The 18,004-nt window shown below is 48.8% G+C and overlaps 2 protein-coding genes and 2 long non-coding RNA genes across 12 annotated transcripts; 2 read left to right on the top strand and 2 right to left on the bottom strand.

The window, feature by feature from the left end:
* Positions 1–6,537: 6,537 nt before the first annotated feature.
* On the bottom strand, positions 6,538–9,282 carry LOC145525764 (uncharacterized). The gene is made up of 2 exons (XR_014068388.1): positions 7,215–9,282; positions 6,538–6,697 (listed from the first exon to the last, which is right to left on the bottom strand). It is a non-coding gene; the product is annotated as an uncharacterized LOC145525764 (long non-coding RNA).
* A 40-nt stretch (positions 9,283–9,322) lies between these two features.
* Positions 9,323–12,664, top strand: ANAPC15 (anaphase promoting complex subunit 15). Of its 7 annotated transcripts, none has more exons than XM_081539447.1 (5): positions 9,323–9,452; positions 11,034–11,158; positions 11,666–11,725; positions 12,038–12,175; positions 12,327–12,664. In XM_081539447.1, the coding sequence occupies exons 2-5, from the start codon at positions 11,039–11,041 to the stop codon at positions 12,372–12,374; spliced, it is 366 nt and encodes a 121-aa protein (XP_081395573.1). In that variant the 5' UTR covers positions 9,323–9,452; positions 11,034–11,038; the 3' UTR covers positions 12,375–12,664. The 7 variants fall into 7 exon arrangements, with proteins under 7 accessions (XP_081395573.1, XP_081395576.1, XP_081395574.1 ...); XM_081539450.1 differs by having other exon boundaries at positions 11,029–11,158; XM_081539448.1 differs by having other exon boundaries at positions 11,029–11,158; positions 12,315–12,664.
* TOMT (transmembrane O-methyltransferase) lies at positions 11,378–17,934 on the bottom strand. Of its 3 annotated transcripts, none has more exons than XM_081539411.1 (4): positions 17,795–17,934; positions 15,425–15,698; positions 14,145–14,341; positions 11,378–13,670 (listed from the first exon to the last, which is right to left on the bottom strand). In XM_081539411.1, exons 2-4 carry the CDS (start codon positions 15,681–15,683, stop codon positions 13,350–13,352), a joined length of 777 nt encoding a protein of 258 aa, XP_081395537.1. In that variant the 5' UTR covers positions 15,684–15,698; positions 17,795–17,934; the 3' UTR covers positions 11,378–13,349. The 3 variants fall into 3 exon arrangements, with proteins under 3 accessions (XP_081395537.1, XP_081395539.1, XP_081395536.1); XM_081539413.1 differs by having other exon boundaries at positions 15,425–15,592; positions 16,759–17,891; XM_081539410.1 differs by having other exon boundaries at positions 16,759–17,871.
* On the top strand, positions 14,372–14,959 carry LOC145526383 (uncharacterized). Its single transcript, XR_014068871.1, has 2 exons — positions 14,372–14,405; positions 14,668–14,959. It is a non-coding gene; the product is annotated as an uncharacterized LOC145526383 (long non-coding RNA).
* Positions 17,935–18,004: the final 70 nt, after the last annotated feature.

The following is an 18,004-nucleotide window of genomic DNA, read 5'->3' as shown; positions in this document are numbered from 1 at the left end:
TCCCATGGACAGAGGAGCCTGGCAGGCTACAGTCCATAGGGTTACACAGAGTCGGACACAAGTGAAGCAACTTAGCATGCATGGGGAACTAAGATCTCACATGCCTCGGGGCAACTAAGTCCGCACACCACAACTACTAAGCCCACGCTCTCTGGAGCCCATGTGCCACAGTGCCACAGCTAGAGAGTCTGTGTGCTGTGATGAAACATCCCTCGGGACACAAAGAAGGTCCCATGTGCTGCAACTAAGACCTAGTGCAGCCAAATAGATAAATAAATATTTTATTTAAAAAATCTACTAAAAAGTTCACCCTTTAAAACATATTTACTCTTATAGCATGTTTCTTTTATTTCCTTATTTATTTGGCTGCATTGGGTCTTAGTTGCAGCACATGGGCTCTTTAGTTTCAGCATGTGAATACTTAGTTGTGGCATATAGGCTCTTGTTCCCAGACCAAGGATCAAACCCAGGCCCCCTGCATTGGGGCATGGAGTCTTAGGCATTGAACCACCAGGGAAGTCTCAATCCATGTTGTTTTAAGCCACAAAGTTTTTGGTAGTTTGTTATAGCAGCCATAAGAAACGAATACAGACCCAAAGTCACCTGGGGATTGATGGTGGACTTGGGACAGAATTAGAATCCTGTTAGTCCAACTCTCTCAGTTTAAGCCTCCTTGCTCCCTCCATGCTTCACCTGAGGTTTCTAGGTCATGTGCAGCTCCCGGAGGCAATGACTGGACCCTCATCATATGTATTTCACTTGACCTTGACAAGAGCCCTGTGGGGCAGACAGTGCCCCTACTTTACACATAGAGAAACTGAGGTTCAGAGGTGAAGTGTCTTGGTCAAGGTCAGAGCACACAATGAGGAATCAATGGACTAGATCCCAAACCCAAGTCCTCTGCCTTTCCCTGAACAGTACAGATACTGCATGTGTCCAGTATATATATTTTGGTCTCTCATTCATTCATTCAACAAATATTGGACATCAGCTGATTGCTGGTCACTGTGCTCAGTGCTGCAGATCCACTAGTAAACAATCATGACATTCAGGGAGTAGGAATCCTTTGTTCTTGCAGTGTCCACATAGGTCAAGTCACAATGTTCCTGTAAACCTCCAACAACACAAATATTATTCTCTGTTCTGCAACTTTTTGTCTCTATATGAAGGGGAAAGTGTTATATTAATACCTTTAAAGGTAGGATGGAGCCTTGAGAGTGGGCCGTTATGTATATTTCAGACTATAGGCAACATTCCTTCTTAAATTAATTTTTATTGGCTTATAGTTGATTTACAATGTTGTGCTAGTTTCTGCTGTACAGCAAAGTGAATCTGTTATACATATATGTATAGCCACTCTTTTTTTTGGATTCTTTTCCCATATGCTGCTGCTGCTGCTAAGTCGCTTCAGTCGTGTCCGACTCTGTGCGACCCCATAGACGACAGCCCACCAGGCTCCACCATCCCTGGGATTCTCCAGGCAAGAATACTGGAGTGGGTTGCCATTTCTTTCTCCAGTGCATGAAAGGGAAAAGTGAAAATGAAGTCTCTCAGTCGTGTCCGACTCTTAGCGACCCCATGGACTGTAGCCTACCAGGCTCCTCCATCCATGGGATTTTCCAAGCAAGAGTACTGGAGTAGGCTGCCATTGCCTTCTCTGCTTTTCTCATATAGGTCATTACAAAGTATTGAGTCACTTCCCTGTGCTCTACAGTAGGTTCTTATTAGTTACCTATTTTATATATATATATAGTAGTGTGTATATGGGGCTTTCCAGGTGGCGCTAGTGGTTAAGAACCCACCTGCCAGTGTAGGAGACATAAGAGACGCATTTTTGATCCCTGGGTCAGGAAGATCCCCTGGAGGAGGTCATGGCAGTCCACTCCAGTATTCTTGCCTAGAGAATCCCCATGGATAGAGGAGCCTGGCAGGCTATGGTTCATAGGGTTGCAAAGAGTTGGACACGACTGAAGCGACTTCACACACACACACATATAGCGTGTATATATCAATCCCAATCTCCCAATTTATAGGCATAGACAGCATTCTTAACTCGAAGCAAAAACAGTAGAATACAAAAGTTACAGTAAGTGAAATAGATCTAATGTGGAGTCAGATTTGTTCTCTGTTATGCCCACAACCACTATTCCCCTTTCTGTCTCTATGAATTTGACTTTTCTAGGGACCTCATGTAAGTGGAACCATACAGCTTTTGTTCTTTAGTGACTGGCTTATTTTACTTGGCATAATGTCCTCAGGGTTCATTCATGCTGTGTTCTCATCAGTGTTTAAGGTAAAAACTGGTATAGAGGTTGTTAAAACTAGGATGTCAGGACTGAGGGAGCAGAGTGAAGGCAAGGCTGTGAGAATTTGCCCAGCAGGTGAAGGCTTTGCTCTGTGCTTTCTCACAACAAACAAGAAGCAGCCCTAAGACTGCACCCTGCCCCACAGAGCACCCCTGAAGGTTCACTGCTCCCCAGCCTCCACTGAAACCTGCTCACGTCTCTGGGTCTCTCTGCCCGGGTCTGTTCAAGTGTGTATGACAATGTGATTCAGTGTCTATCTAGGAGTGAGGACGTAGGCATTGTCTGTATCTTTTCTATTGGTGCCGTAACAAATTACCACACATTTTGCGGCTTAAAATAGCACATGTATATTATCTTACAGTTCTGTAACTTAAAGTCCAACTTGGGTCTTGCTGAGCTACCACAAGGTGTCAGCAGGGCTATATTCCTGTTACCAAGCCTGAGCTTATATTGTTCCCTGCACAACAGGCCAATAAATGGAGAGACGAGTTGTTGAGGCAAGGAATCACAACTTTATTTGGAAAACCAGCAGATTGGGAAGATGGTGGACTCATTTCCCAAAGAACCACCTTACCTGAATTAGAATTCAGGCTTCTTTTATACTCAAAGGGGAGGGGGTATGGCTGGTTGTTGCAAACTTCTTGATTCAGGAATCCTTTGTTCTTATAGCTGTCCAACACCTGGTCACAATTCTCCTTTAGGTCTCCAGAAAGACAATTGTTATTTTCTGTTTTGCACATTTTTATCTCTAAAAGTTTTGTATCTTTAGAGGCCAGAGTCTTGAGAATGGGCTATCGTGTATATTTCAGGCTGTAGGCAATATTCTTTTAGTGATTAACTCACAGCAAAAGCAATAGAATACAAAGGTTAAAGTAAAAGAAATAGATCCATATGGAGTCAAATTTGTTCTTCCCTAGTACATTTCTTCGGAGAAGGCAATGGCACCCCACTCCAGTACTCTTGCCTGGAAAATCCCATGGATGGAGGAGCCTCGTACGCTACAGTCCATGGGGTCGCTAAGAGTTGGACGACTGAGCGACTTCACTTTCACTTTTCCCTTTCATGCACTGGAGAAAGAAATGGCAACCCACTCCAGTATTCTTGCCTGGAGAATCCCAGGGATGGTGGAGCCTGGTGGGCTGCCGTCTGTGGGGTCACACAGAGTCGGACACGACTGAAGTGACTTAGCAGTAGCAGTAGCAGTACATTTCTTTCTGGAGGCTCTAGACTGAGAATTAGTTCCCTTGCCTTTTCCAGCTGCTAGAGGCTGCCTGCCCTCCTTGGCTCATGGTTCCTTTTTCCATCTTCAAAGTCAGCAGTGTAGCATCTCCCTGCTTCTTTTTCCTTTCTCATATTGTTTTGTTTTCTGACCAAAGCTCTTGGGAAAGATTCTTCAATTTTAAGGACTTGTGTAAATAGACTGGGCCTACCTGGGTGATCTGGGCTGCTGCTGCTGCTGCTGCTGCTGCTAAGTCGCTTCAGTTATGGCCGACTCCGTGGGACCCCATAGACGGCAGCCCACCAGGCTCCGCCATCCATGGGATTTTCCAGGCAAGAGTACTGGAGTGGGGTGCCATTGCCTTCTCCGTGATCTGGGCTATCCTCCCCACTTTAAGGTCTTTAAACTTAATCATGTCTGCAAAGTCCCTTTTGCCCTGCAAGACATGTTCACAGGTTCTGGGACTAGCATGTGAACATCTTTGGGGAGACTTTAGTCTGCCTAGCTCCCTTGTGTGTGCTGGGAGTGTGCACTGGTGACTGTATGTGCATGTTTGTGTCCCCTCAGTCTTGCCATCTCATACAGAGGGCCTCTCTTCCCACTTTTTGTTTTTGCTTGGATCAGAGTGAGGAAGCCTTAGCTATAGTAAGGAAATATATGCAAATCCTCCATGCAAGTAGGGGCCTAGCTGGAGCCCTATTACTGAGAAAGTTCCTGTGCGCTTATCAGAGAAAGTGCCTCCAAGATCCCCGGAGGGAAATGAGCTCTGGCAGCTGCTGGGGATTCAGGCAAGGGGCTGTCTGGCCAGGGACGGCCTGCCACAGGTGCAGACTCCTAGGCTGACTTCTCGCCAGAATTGCTGCTGAATGCAAATTCCTGTGCCCAATGCACAGTGAGGCCAAACAGCCCTGAAATGTTGGAGTTTGGAGCAAAGAAAGGTTTAGTTCAGGGCCATACAAGGAGAGTGGCTCAATGGGTGGCTCATGCCCGCAAAAGCCCTGATCTCCCCAAAGGTTTTTAGCAAAATATTTTTAAAGGCAATGTGAGGCAGAGGCATGGTGGGTTGTTGTCAGCTTCTTGGTGTAGGAATGGTGTTTTCTTGCAACTGGCCCCATAAGTCAGGTCACCATGCTCCTGTAAACCTCCAACAAGACAAATGTTATTCTCTGTCCTGCAACTTTTTATCTCCATGTGAAGGGAAAAGTGTTATATATACCCTTAAAGGTCAGAGCCTTGAGATTGGGCTATTCCGTGAGATTTCAAGCTGTAGACAACATTCTTTGCTTTTTTTTTGTTTTGGTTTTTTAATTGAGATATAATTGACATATAATGTATTCATACAAGATGTACAACATAATGATGCAATGTTTGTATGTACTGCAAAATGATCACCACAATAAATTCAGTCAACATTTGTCACCAAACATTTTTTTTCTTATGATAACATTTAAGATCTACTTTTTTAGCAACTTTCAAATATACAATACAGTATTGTTAACTACAGTAACTATGTAATGCTGTAATGTTTGTAAAATATGGCCCTCAAGGGCCTAATGATTTGCTTTATGCCTCCAAATTAGACAGGGGACTTCCAGGGGATGAGGACTCAGATATGACTCCTCTGTGAGTCCCCATCACTAAGCACAGACTGACTAATAAGAAAGCTTTGTAGAGCGAATGCAAGATTGACCTTCTTGAGCTGTAGCTTCAGTTTGGAAAAGTCACTTCACTTTTCAGAAACTCATATTCCTCGTATGCTAGCTAACTGGGAGCAGGATTTCCAGGACCAGGGAGAGAATAAGAGGAAATGACAAGTGTGAAAGCTCTTTAGAGACCAACTATCCCTTGGAATACAAAGAAGATGGTAATTGTGATGTTTTCCTCTGTCCTCCACTAGGGCCAGCCATATTGTTCAAGGACCATGGAAACAGCTCTCACTAGCATTGAATTCACATCACTCAGCTATAAACCATCCTGGATCCTGGAGAATCCTCTGCATAGAGTCATGGACTTATCACTCCAGCCTGCAGGCTTTGGATTTATTTCTGACTGTTGAGAAATACCTATCCCCATCCTGCCTTCTGCTTTCAGCCCAGGTCCTGGTTTGTGTAAAACCCAACGAAGGAGCAGGTAACATCTCAGGATAGAAAGGACCAGGTTGGGGGCTTCCCTGAAAACCCAGTGGTTAAGAATCCACCTTTAAATGCAGGGGACACGGGTGTGATCCCTGATCTGGGAATTAAGATCTCACATGCCCTGTGACACAGCCAAAAAAACAAAGAGAGAGAGAAAGGGTCTGTCTGCTCAGGGAAGTGCCTTTCTGCTCAGGGAAGTGCCTTTCAGGGACTCACACCAGAGCTGGAGACATGGTTTGGATATTATGCTAGAGAAAATGAAAGCAGGGGGATGGGGAGGGACCTGCCTGGGGTCTCCAGAAGTCAGTCATAGAGCCAAGATAAATCCCAGGATGCCTGACTCTCATCCCATCCAGTCTATCTTATGGCCACCCAAGCCCTATGCCATCAGAGTCCCCCTAACATTCTTGCTCATCTCTCTCTATCCCCAGACACCTAGTTCAGTGTAAAAATTTTCTCATTATTCTCCAAATACATCATTTGATTTTAACTCCATGCATTTGCATGCAATATGCCTTTTTGTGCATCCCCTTCTCCCACTTGTCTAGCAGGTAAACTCGTATTCATCCCTCAAGGCCCATTCAAATGTTTCCTTCCCTCAAACAAAATCTAAACTCATTTTATCCAGAACCCATTCATCTCTCCTTCCTCTGTGCTCTTATAATACCCTCCTTATACACTAACTTTAATATTGACTACTGTCTCCTATAATTGTCTATAACTATCTTAGTTTTCACTAGACTGTATTTTTCTCTAGAATATGGATTATTTCTACTTCATCTCTTTGTCCTCAGGGCCTATCAAGGTGTCTAGAACTCAGCTGGCACTCAAACAATATTGATCAAACAGTGGAACAAGTGAAGGACTATGAGGCAAATTTTTAACTTCTCAGAGTCTCTATTTATTTATTTGTCTGTACCTCGAGGCTTGCAGGATCCTGCAGTTCCCCAACCAGGTAACGAGCCCTTGGCAGTTAAAGCATGGATTTCTAAGCACTGGACCATCAGGAAATTCCCTTAGAGTCTTAGTTTATCATCCTTGAAATGAAATGAAAAAAAGTCAAACATTTGGCAAGGATAAATAGTGGATAATGAATGTAAAGCAAATGGCACCATCATTGACTCAGTTCCCTGAGCCAAAAATAGGGTATCACATAAAATTTCCACTTCTCCTTCTCTGCGCCCCCCTAGCCACCATGGCTTGTTAAACTTGGCTGAGGATCTGGGTAAGAAACTCTCTGTTAGTGGGGAATTTCCATCAGACGAGAGCCATCAGGAAGGATGGAGGTAAAGAATGCCAGGCATAGGGACCTTGTAACTAAATTAAGAAGCAGAAGGAGCAACTGATGGGAACACTGAAGGAGAGATAAGGGATCAAAAGAAAGGGAGAGGTCAGACTGGGTTCTGAGGATTTAGGAACCACTCAGTATCTGCCCTCAAGGAGCTCATGGTCTGCTGAGGAAACAATTTTATACAGAACTCCAGTACAGTGCAGCACTACCTCCTTCCTGATGCCTCTTTCTTTACTTGGCTTCCAGGACACCACCCAACTTACCTGGGTTTCTTCTTATCTTTTTGGCCCTTCTTCTCAGTCTAGTTTTCTGCTTTTCCTAGTTTCCTCAAAATTCTGAATTTTGAAGTAAATGTTCTTTCATCTACACTCACTCCTTTGGTGGGCTCATCCACTCTCATGGCTTTAAACACCAACCATGTGCTGATGACTCTTAAACTGCTATTTCCAGTCTTGATCTCTCCCTCCACCTTCAGAACTATTTCCCCTCCCACTCCCTCAACATCCCTAAAGGACATCTCAAACTCAAAAATGACTCCAGATGTTTTCCCCCAAAACCAGCACCTCTCATGTCTTTCCCTGCTTCTTCCACTGTCCCCAACTGAATTTCTCTTAAAATTGCCAGAGTAATTCTGTTAAAATGTAAATCAGGTTGTGTAGATCCTCTGCTCATAACCCTTCAAGGGATCCTGGACATGGGGTAAAAGCCAAAGTGATATTGTGATCTGTGAAGCTGTCCTCTCTGGCTCCTATCTCTATCCTCATCTTCTCCCCTTCTCTCCATGAAACATTATGCTCCAGCCATTGGAGGCTCTTTGCACTTGGTCTTGCCTTGATATTCTTCCCTAAATATCAGAATAGTGCCAGTCTTCTTTTTTACTTCAGAACTTATACTCAAAAGTCATCTTCCCAGTAAGGTTTTCCTTGGCCCTCTAAGATAAAACATCTCCTCTACTACCATTTTATTCCCACTTCTTTGATTTATTTTTTCTTAGTATTTACTGCAATCTTAAAACTATATGTTTAGCTATCTTTTTATCTTTCTCATTAAAATGGAAGCACCATGAGTCTCTTCATGATTTTGTTATTGTTGTTGTTCTGTTTTGTTCACTATTGTATATTCTTTACTTAGGATAATGACAAGCATATACTAAGGTACTCAGTAGATACTGGTTGAATGAATGGAAAAAAAAAAAAAAAGGTGGACATTTCCAAGGGGCAAATTTTACTCTTTAATGAAAAACTTTTTAACAACCAGAACTGCTTGGAAACAATGTGAGTCCATATGCACAGTACACTAACTCTTAAATATGTTATCTCATCAAATTCTCTCATCAGTCCAAGGTAGGAAGAAGCCTGGGCAGAAGAGGAAACTGAGTTCAGACATGGAAAAGGGATTTGTTAAAAGGCACACATTTGGTCAAGGGAGTAGTGAAATTGGTGGATGATTGCTGGCCTTGAAATGGGCTGGTGGGTGATGGAGCTTAATGGGCACTGGGTTTGAAGGACTTCCGTTGCCAGAAGGTATAATGATCTCTGAAGGGGAAGCTGAGTCAGACAGAGGTTAGTAGAATAAAGGCATCAGCAAAGGAGTGGGAGAGATGTGACAAGGCTGACCTCTAAGCGGACTTAGCCCAGACCTGGAGAGGGCAGCTCAATTCCCCAGCAGCAGAATGCTGCGCCTGAGACTGAGTCAACAGTCAAGCCCTTACAAAATCTGGAATGCAGACCTGGAAAGGCAATCTTGAGACCAGTGAAAGGACTTCCCTGGCGGTCAGCGCTTCCAACGCAGAGAGCGCTGGTTGGATCCCTGGCCGGGGAACAAGATCCCACATTCCCTGGGGCTGCCCGTCCTCCCCCACCCCCCCAAAAAAGACCACTGCTGGTCTGCAGAGTCTGGCTTCTCTACTTGACTCTGAGGTCTTTGAGGTCAGGGACCATGTTCCTAGATTTAGCCCCCGCTTCTAGCAGGGCCTGGAATATAGAATATAATAGGGACTCAAATATTTCCGTTGAAGGCATACATAAATCAATGTATGCACCCAAACGGTAACTGAAGGAGAGAAAGGACAGACAGGAACGGCGAGGGGTAAATCACCCAGCGATTCTGAGGTAGAAGTAGACTAATTTTCCTGGTACGCAGCACGACAAACAGTCCTAGTACTAACGCTGGTCGCCGCCAGCTATTTTTCAGCAAGGATTGGCCAGCAAATACGGCCTGGGGACCGAGAGGCGGGGCTACACGGGGCCGTTGGGGCGGGACCAGGCTAGAGAGACCGACTGGCTGAAACTCAAGGCTGGACAGAGCGAGCTGGCGCGCCAAATTCCATCCGGCACGTGACCAACGTATGGAACGTCACTTCCACTCTGGCGGGACGGGAGCGAGAAACAAAAGAAGAGCAAACACGCATGCGTTTGATGTGTCCCTGGTTCTGGTGGGCTCTTCCGGTCAGGCAGAAAGAAGTGCTTCCGGGTCGCCGCCGGCTGCCGCCTCCCAGCGCGGTAAGTACAGAAGCTAGGCTGCGGCTCCTGTCTCCTCGTCCCTCCTTCCCTCCCTACCCCAGAGAAACCCCATTCTCCTGATCCGCCTCCTCAGGAGCTGCCTGTTCACACCCCCCCCTTAACATTAAAGCGCTCCAACTCATTGGCCGCTTCCTCGAGAGTAAGCCCCACCCCGTCACACAAGACCCGTCACTCATTGGTACCACTTCCAGTCACTCAGCATTTCTTCCAGCTAATTGGCCTTACCCAGGCCCCGCTCCTTTCGCGATTAGCGACCCTATAAGGGCAAATGCCTGCCCGAATCCCGCCCCCGCCTTCTTGTTGGTCGATTCCACGATTATCATCATAATAAGGAGAGAATGGGTGGTGGCTTTACGGCGATGGGTTGGTCTTTCGGAGCCGCGTTCTTTGGCCCTTCAGCAGTTCGGGGGGGGCGGGGGGGTGGCGGGGGGGGCGGCGGGGGCGGCGGGGGGGGCGGGGGGGCGGCGGGGGCGGCGGGGGGGGCGGGGGGGCGGCGGGGGGGGCGGGGGGGTGGCGGGGGGGGCGGGGGGGGTGGCGGGGGGGGCGGGGGGGGTGGCGGGGGGGGCGGGGGGGGCGGGGGGGTGGCTGGGTGGGTGCTATTGATCCTGTTAAACGCGCCGGGAAGCTGCGGTACATGGAAGGGCAGCAGCTAGCCCCGGATTGGTCAAATAAATTAGGGCAAGAACAGAATTAGACATAGATCCTTTTCTCATCTTTCGTGCCTGGCCTGGATCTATTCCCTGCAAGCGTTCTGTGCCCAGCTTACCGTGTGACCTAGAGCCCGTCGTTGCCTGTTGCTGGGCCTCAGTTTTCCTGTGAGCTGAAAAATTTTAATTCAGATTCTCTGGGACCTTCCTTGTCAGCTCCCTCAGCCGCTTAAGCCGAGCTGAGTTTATGTATTCTCTCACATGTTCATCTATTCAGTCTTTCCTCTACTTATTTACTCATGCCTTTAGAATGTCTTACTGAGCCATACTTGCACGTGGTAACACCTCCCTTCCCTGCCTCCCATTTTGGCTGTGGTTCACTATAGAGGTGGTTCATGTCCTAAATTTCTGACACTGGGTAGGTATGGGGTGGGGCAGCATGGAGGAGCAGAAAGTAGGTCTGGTGTTTGGAGGGGATAGAGGTCGTTTCAGTAGAGTCCTGCTATCTTTAATTTTGTTGAATTTTGTAATGCCAGTGTGCATTCTGGTTTCCTGTCTCTACATTTGGCTTCCATTCTCTTCCCTCCTTGAACAACTTACAAACAGCTTTACTTATCCATAAAATAAATTACTAATTGTTAGAATAACCGTGAGGGTGGTATAATTGTTATTGTCCCATTTTACAGACGGGGAAACTGAGGCTCAGAGTTTAAGTGACTTGGCCAAGGTCAAACAGCTAGTAAGGGGTGCAGCCAGGACTCAAACCCAGGTCTATCTGATTCCCACAGGGAAGGGGTGCATCTCTACTACCATCCACTCCACCCAATCCCCAAGTCAAAATGTAAGCAAATAAAAACTAAAACCACACACATCTGAGAGAGCTGGATTCACCTGACCCTTTCCCTCAGTCTAGGAGCCATGTCCACCTTGTTCCCCTCACTCTTCCCCCGTGTGACTGAGACACTGTGGTTTAATCTGGATCGACCCTGTGTGGAGGAGACAGAGCTGCAGCAGCAAGAACAGCAGCATCAGGCCTGGGTGAGTGAGAACCTAGCACAGCAGTGAAGCTTCAGTCAGGCTCCCCATCCCCCTTCACTGGCCTTAACCTGGCTCAACTCTGCAGATCTGCCCTGGGGGAGGTTTTTGTCCTGAGCTGGAGGCCTAGGTTCTCACCTTTGTGTTACCCTAATTTGCTGAGGACTGTGGGATCTCGAGGCCAGATCAGAGCCCAGGCTCTTTTCCCTACAACACCTGAAGTATTTTTTGACTATTTATTGAGGACCTTGCATATGTCATGTTCTAGGCTGGTAGTGTCACTTCATCCTCACCATAATCTTATAAGGAAACCAAAGACCAGAGAGTTTACATAGCTGGATCAAATTCGTAAGTGGCAGATGACAGGAAAGAGACCGAATCTTCCTGAGAGTTGGAAGGAAGCCTCTCCTCCACACTTGGAGGTCTTCTTGGGGGCAGGGCAGGTGAGTGCCATGCCTTTGACTGCCCTGCTCGGGCCCCAGCCTTGTTCTCCTCCCTGTTTGGCCACAGCTCCAGAGCATTGCAGAGAAAGACAACAACCTGGTACCTATTGGCAAGCCGGCCTCAGAGGTGAGTGGCTCCAGCAGGTGGGGCCTATGTGGGGCACAGGTGGACTGAAGCTCTGCTCTAATTCTGAAGGTCTGACCTCTGACTCCAGAGTAGGTGTGGTCCTCAACTCTGGTGGAGGCCAGAAAGAGGTGAGAGCGAGGGTGGGTAGTGGGCTCAGCACTAAGGTTGTGCACCAACCAGCTAGACTCGAGTGGGACAGGATCAGGGAGTGGAGCTCATTCATTGGCCCCAGAGAGAAGCTCCAAGTGGGCCAGTCCTTGAAGTGGCCCAGGCAGACCTATAGAACCTCCGGGCTCTTCCCTGCCTCACCAGCACTATGACGACGAGGAAGAGGAAGATGAAGATGACGATGAGGATAGTGAAGAGGACTCAGAGGATGATGAGGACATGCAGGACATGGATGAGATGAATGACTACAATGAGTCACCTGATGATGGAGAGGTTAATGAGGTAGGCAGGGGTGTGGGGGAGGGCCCCTGCCCCTGACCTCACTGGCAGCCAAGGGTACGGAGACCCTGGATCCCGCCAGGGACAGGATCTGGGACTGGGGCTGGCTGGGTGGCTGAGGCCCCTCCCCACCCACACCCAGCCTTCTCTTCAGGTGGACATGGAAGGCAACGAACAGGATCAGGACCAGTGGATGATCTAGGTAGACAAGAAAGGGTGGTCTCAAGAAAGGGGTCCAAGGACGGCCCTGGACCCCCTGCAGAACCAGCTGATAACCCACCCCCATGCCCCACCCCAGTGCCTGAATGCTCATCCTCAGGCACTTCCTCAGCTGCTGCCAGGACCTGATCTTCTTGGTCCCTCCCCGGCCATCAGTCTGCCCTTGAATCCTCAGGGCCTGAGCTCAGCCCCCTCCCTTCTAGCCAGCACCTCACCCCTTGTTTGTCAGATCTAGTTTCTTTCTAACTTTCTTTAATAAAGACACAGGACTGATTTTTTTTCCCCATGTCTATTCCCTATTTCTTGGGGGAACCTAGAGGAGTCCAGCATCTTCTCTTGAGCTTTGGGGAAAGGGTATCCGAGGGATTTCAGGCAGATCTACCTGGCCATGTGGGCTGGGGCTAGGGAAGGCCATAGTAGGCCTGGCTGTGCGCCGAGGCTCCGCTGCCATTTCCTCTGGCCCAGCTTGCACCCAGCCATTCCTGCGAGGCCTCTAACTCAGTGTTTACTGTTTCCTTTGATTCCACCCGAAATGGCATGGGGTTGGGGAGAGTGGGTAGCAGGTTCTCTGAGGCCCAGAACTGAGAGGCCCCTGCAACTCTCCTAGTCAACTTCCTTGGTGTTAGAACAGATTAAATCTCAGAACAGGGCAGAGACTCCCATGGAGTAACCCAGCAAATCAGTGACAGGGCTGGGTTGGGAGCTCAAGCTTCTTGCCTGCCACTCCATGACTCTGGACTGGAAGGAGAGGAACCAATGGAATCAAACAGCCTGACAGAACTTGAGGCCTCAGGTTAGCCTGGAGCCAGAGTGGGACAGAGGTGGGAGGAGAGCCTTTCTAGCCCTGAGCCCAGCATGTGTCAGTCCACAAGCAGGGAAGGGAGGGGAGGGGATATTATGAAGTCCGTGCTTGGGGAGGGGTGGGGGGAGGCAGCAGTAAGTACCCCTGCGCCTGGACTCAGCCAGGCCCTGCATAGGTGAGCTGGGCTATGCCATCCTTGATGGCAGGGAAGTCAGGGAGGCCAGTGTGGTGGAGGCGGCAACGGTAGCGGCCACAGCTCTTGGCGTACTGCAGGAAGCGGGGTGCGCCAGGGAAGAGCACATGGTCAGCTAACACAGTGGCACCAGCTGGCAGCAGGGCATGGCCTTCCAGCAGCTGCAGGTCCCGCAGGTAACATCGGGGCCGGTGCGCCAGGAGCACCAGGTCAGCCCGACTCAGCTGGTACTGGGTTCTTAGGCGTGGGATCACCTCCTCTGATCTCCCCACGATGAGCTCCACCTGTGGGGGGGAGGCACTGGCAGTGAGGTTGGGAGGGATGACTGTTCTCCCACACCAGACCCCACTGGCATTTGGCTTATTCTGTGCCAGGCCCTGGCCAAGGTCCCCATATGTGTTTTCCTCTGGCTTCAGAATAAAAAATCAGAATCAGAATTGTGATTTCCATTTTACCACTGAAGAAGCTGAGGTTCAGAAGACAAGTGCTTTGCCCAGGATCACATAACTAACAAGAGGCAGACTAAGGTTTGGACCCAGATGGGTTCCAGAGACTTTCCTCTTAACTGCTTCTTTGTCATCCAGCAGCAAATATGTGCCAGTGACTTGGAAGAGGGAGATAAGAACTCATACACTCTCCAAGGTCATAGTTCCAAAGAGGAGCTGTTTCTTTCTCCTAGGTGGGAGATGGGGGAGGCTGACTAGTGTAAGGCCAAGGATGGTAGGAAAGAGATCAGAGTTGGGGAGGTGGGGCCTGACCGTGTGCTCATCAAAGCCAGCCAGGCGGATGAGTTTTTCAGCCACTGCTGCTGTGCGTGGGTCCTGCTCCACGGTGAGAAGGCGACCCCCAGGGGGCAAAGCACGGGCAATAAGCAGTGTGGAGTACCCGCAGTAGGTGCCCAGCTCCAGTGCACAGGCAGGGGCCTTCTCCTCCACCAGCCGCATCAGGATCTGACCTATGGGAGGAAGTAGCTATTGCAGCAGACATGGGAGATGATGCAGGGGGCCTCACAGAGAGGGGTCTCAGATGCCCACTTGCCTCATTGCAGCCCCACCTGGCTAGAATCTCGTTTATTTTTTGGGTTATAGTCCTAGTAGCACCATTGGTCTCCCTGCCCCTCCAAGCTTGCCTCCTTCACACCAGCCACTAGGAATCTTTCTAACAAATCTGACCCTATTGCTCCCTGTTTCCTATGATTCTAAAGGCCTTTGGGATTGAACATGGGATCCTCAACCTGCCATTCAGAACTTTCTTAGACCTGCTCCTGTCCTTCCTTTCCAGTTTCAGCTCTCAGTTCTTCCCACCACAACCATCCTGAACAACTGCGCCCGGAGTCAGCCATGCCGGCTCATTCCTTCATGCCACATTCAGATACATGGCTGGCTTTGTCATTCTCCACCTCTATCCTCAACTACCTGGCCAACTCGAAAGCAGTCACTCCAGGCTCAGTTCAAATGTTGCTTCCTCTGGGAAGGCCCAAGTGGAAAGCACCACCAAAATCCTAAGAGATCTTTGTTAGACCTTCCAGTTTCATTCTCCCTTGTTTTTTTCATTGAAATATCTTTCTAACCATTGAATTGGATGAATCTCATTTTTAAATAAGACTCGAAAACATACGTGCTGGGAGGTGGGATTCAGACAAATCCAAGCAGACAGCTACCCTGAATGGCATGAGGGAGCCTCCATGGTGGGGGAGAATTACAGACCCATAATTACAAGGTTATGGGTTATGTGCTGAGATGGTTATTCCCCTGTATTATGCCCCCTTTGAGGCCAGCCTTTGTGGTTGATTCATCCCTGTGGCTTCTACCTCTTTCTTCCCCAGCACTTAGCACATGCCTGATACAAAACAGGTGGTGATAAATTTTACTGAATGAATGAGTAATTTTACCCAGCTCCCTCCTTTCCAGAGGAGAAAAAAAGACCCACTGAAGATCAAGAATCTGCTCAAGTCACCCAGTAAGACAGTGGCAGATCGCAGATCTTCCTTCACCATCTTGAAGGTGCTTCCTGGAGCAAAAGGCTAGGAAACACTGACCTTTGGCAGGCCCCATGTGGCTCAGGTACTCGCAGTGGCTGCTCCAGTGGTCCAGAGTGGTGAGGATATGACCAGGGTCCCCAGGCAGGGCGTGGGTGAGCACATAGCTGAAGGCTCGCTCCTCCATTCGCAGCCCTGACAGGCAATCTCGCAGGCTCCGGAGCAAGACTGTGCGAACCAGCAGTCGGAAGTAATGACGGTACCTTACCAACAATGTTACCACTAGGGGCAGGAAGGCCAGCGCGATGGCAGGGGACATGGTCCTACCTGAGCCCTGGGGTGGAGGAAGGGAGGAAAACCCACATATGTCACTTGCTTGTCATTTGTGCAGCCCTTACCAGCGGCAATTATCCCTGTATTTTACACACCATGGCTCAGAAAGGCTAAATTCATTGTCCAGAGTCACACAGAAGAACTAGCATTTGAATCCAAGGTGGTCTGATTCCAAGCCCATACACTTTCAAGGACTCCATGCCACCTAAGTTCAGCACCCAATCCCAAACCATTTCTTGCCACTTCTGGACTCTGGTTCATCTTCACCTTGCTCCCTTTTGCATCATCTCTGTAGTCTCCCTTTTCAGGACCCCTTTCACCAGTTCCTGCCTGAGTTCTTCTCCCACCTTACCCAGTGCCTTCTTGGTCTCTGACCCATTACTGTGTAGCAAAATAGCACAACTTTGTAGTCAGGAACTCCTTCACTGTCACTGCTCTGCATCAGTAAAAGGCCATCAAAATACTCCACATTGTGTTAGGATGAGATATCCTTACCACCATGGAACTCTCTGTCAGCATTTCCGTGGAACGTGAGAATGGTCCTTGATTGGCATATTTATTCCCCAGTTCTGTCTCCCCTCTCCTGGACTACCCTCCTCTGTCCTCTCTCAGAATTCCCTTCACAGTCACATAGACACACAGCACACACTTTCCCCTAACTCAGCCTCTTCTCTCCCTCATCCCAAGACATCCATCCCCCTATCCCCGTGGATCCTGTCTTCTGCTGTGCCCTGGACCATCTTACCCTTTTGAGGCCACTGGTGGTAGCATGTATGAATGGGGTTAATAGGTAGGTGAAGTGAAGTGAAAGTCGCTTAGTTGTGTCCGACTGTGTGACCCCATGGACCATACAGTCCATGGAATTCTCCAGGCCAGAATACTGGAGTGGGTAGCCTTCCCCTTCTCCAGGTTATCTTCCCAACCCAGGGCTCGAACCCAGGTCTCCTGCATTGCAGGCAGATTCTTTACCAGCTCAGCCACAAGAGAAGCCCATAGGTAGGTGGGTGATGGTGAATCTGAACTGGTGTGTTTGGAAACCCACATTCCAGGGCCCTGCTTACCTGGGTTGGAGGCTCCTGCTTGGGAGGATCAGAGCATAGGACAGGAGGGGGAGTCCTTGGGGTGAGGAAGAACCCTAAGGCAGGCTGGACTTCCTTTCAATTATTGATGCTGAGGCTGCTGTTACCTGAGACCTGCGGTTCAAGTTACCAGCCCCAGGACGTGCTGGAGCTGCCTCCTACCCTTCAGGATCCCTCAAAGAACTTACTGAACTCCAGGACCTTGATTTGAGGAATAACAGAACTACTTGGTTTGGTGACATTTCCTCCAACCCCTTGATTCAAGACATAGGTTATGGTGTGAGCCAAGGTGATGGGGAGGTTGTAATTTATTAATTCCAAATTCTAAGCCACTGCTAAGGATTGAGTCACAGAGAAGGGTCAGATCCTGTTCCTGTCCCCAGGAACTTCACCTTTGGTAGAAGAGACTGATACAGGGACAAAGAATACAATATAACGTGATCACTAGAATGCGTGCTCCATGAACACGGGGACTTTTGGCAAGCAGACCATGTGGGGGAGACAGTGTGTCAGCCCATGGGTTCAAAGACCATAGAGTCAATCAGGAAACTTCCTAAGTACTTCCCTGTGGTTGGAAAGGCAGGATCTGCAAGATCTTGCACGACAGTCTTGGACTTGTGTTCAGAGTCCAAGGGAAGATATGTGATGGTTCTAAGAGCACTGACTATGAGCTTTGTGTGTCAGATTACTCTGCTGTAAAAAGGCAGGATTGACAAGAAATGCCTCAGGCCAAAGAAATCAGTGAAGTGGCCTCTACCTCCGCCACCAGGATTGAGCTCCACTCTGCTTCAATTTGTGAAGGTATAAAGTCCCTTCTTCCAGTAAGTCTCAGAGCCCTAGTCCAGGCTGGGTGCCACATCCGCTGTGTGAGCCCGGGCGTGGGGCCAGCCAGCTAGGCCTATGGTTGTGTACCCACACCGTGCGCTCTTGGAGCGTAGGTTCTGGAGTCCACTTGCCCTTCTAATGCCATTCAGGAGAGTATTTCATGACCGCAACTGGTATAAATTCATTCACTAACCCACAAATATAGCCTGGCAGCCTCGGGAACTCATACACTTAACACGAGGACCTTTACACCCCGCAGTGAACATCTGCAGCTGAGACCGGCAAAAGCTTAAGTCACGTGATCCACCCCTCCCTTTCCTTGCATCACGTGTCTCACGTCCTGTCACGCAGGGTGTGCCTTCCCATTGGTTGGCTATGATCACGCGGTAGGGGCGGGGCCGGA

Source organism: Giraffa tippelskirchi, chromosome 11 (assembly GCF_054371585.1).
Source record: "Giraffa tippelskirchi isolate mGirTip1 chromosome 11, T2T-mGirTip1v1.2.pri, whole genome shotgun sequence".
NCBI lineage: Eukaryota > Metazoa > Chordata > Mammalia > Artiodactyla > Giraffidae > Giraffa > Giraffa tippelskirchi.
This window is presented reverse-complemented; position numbering and strand designations above follow the sequence as displayed.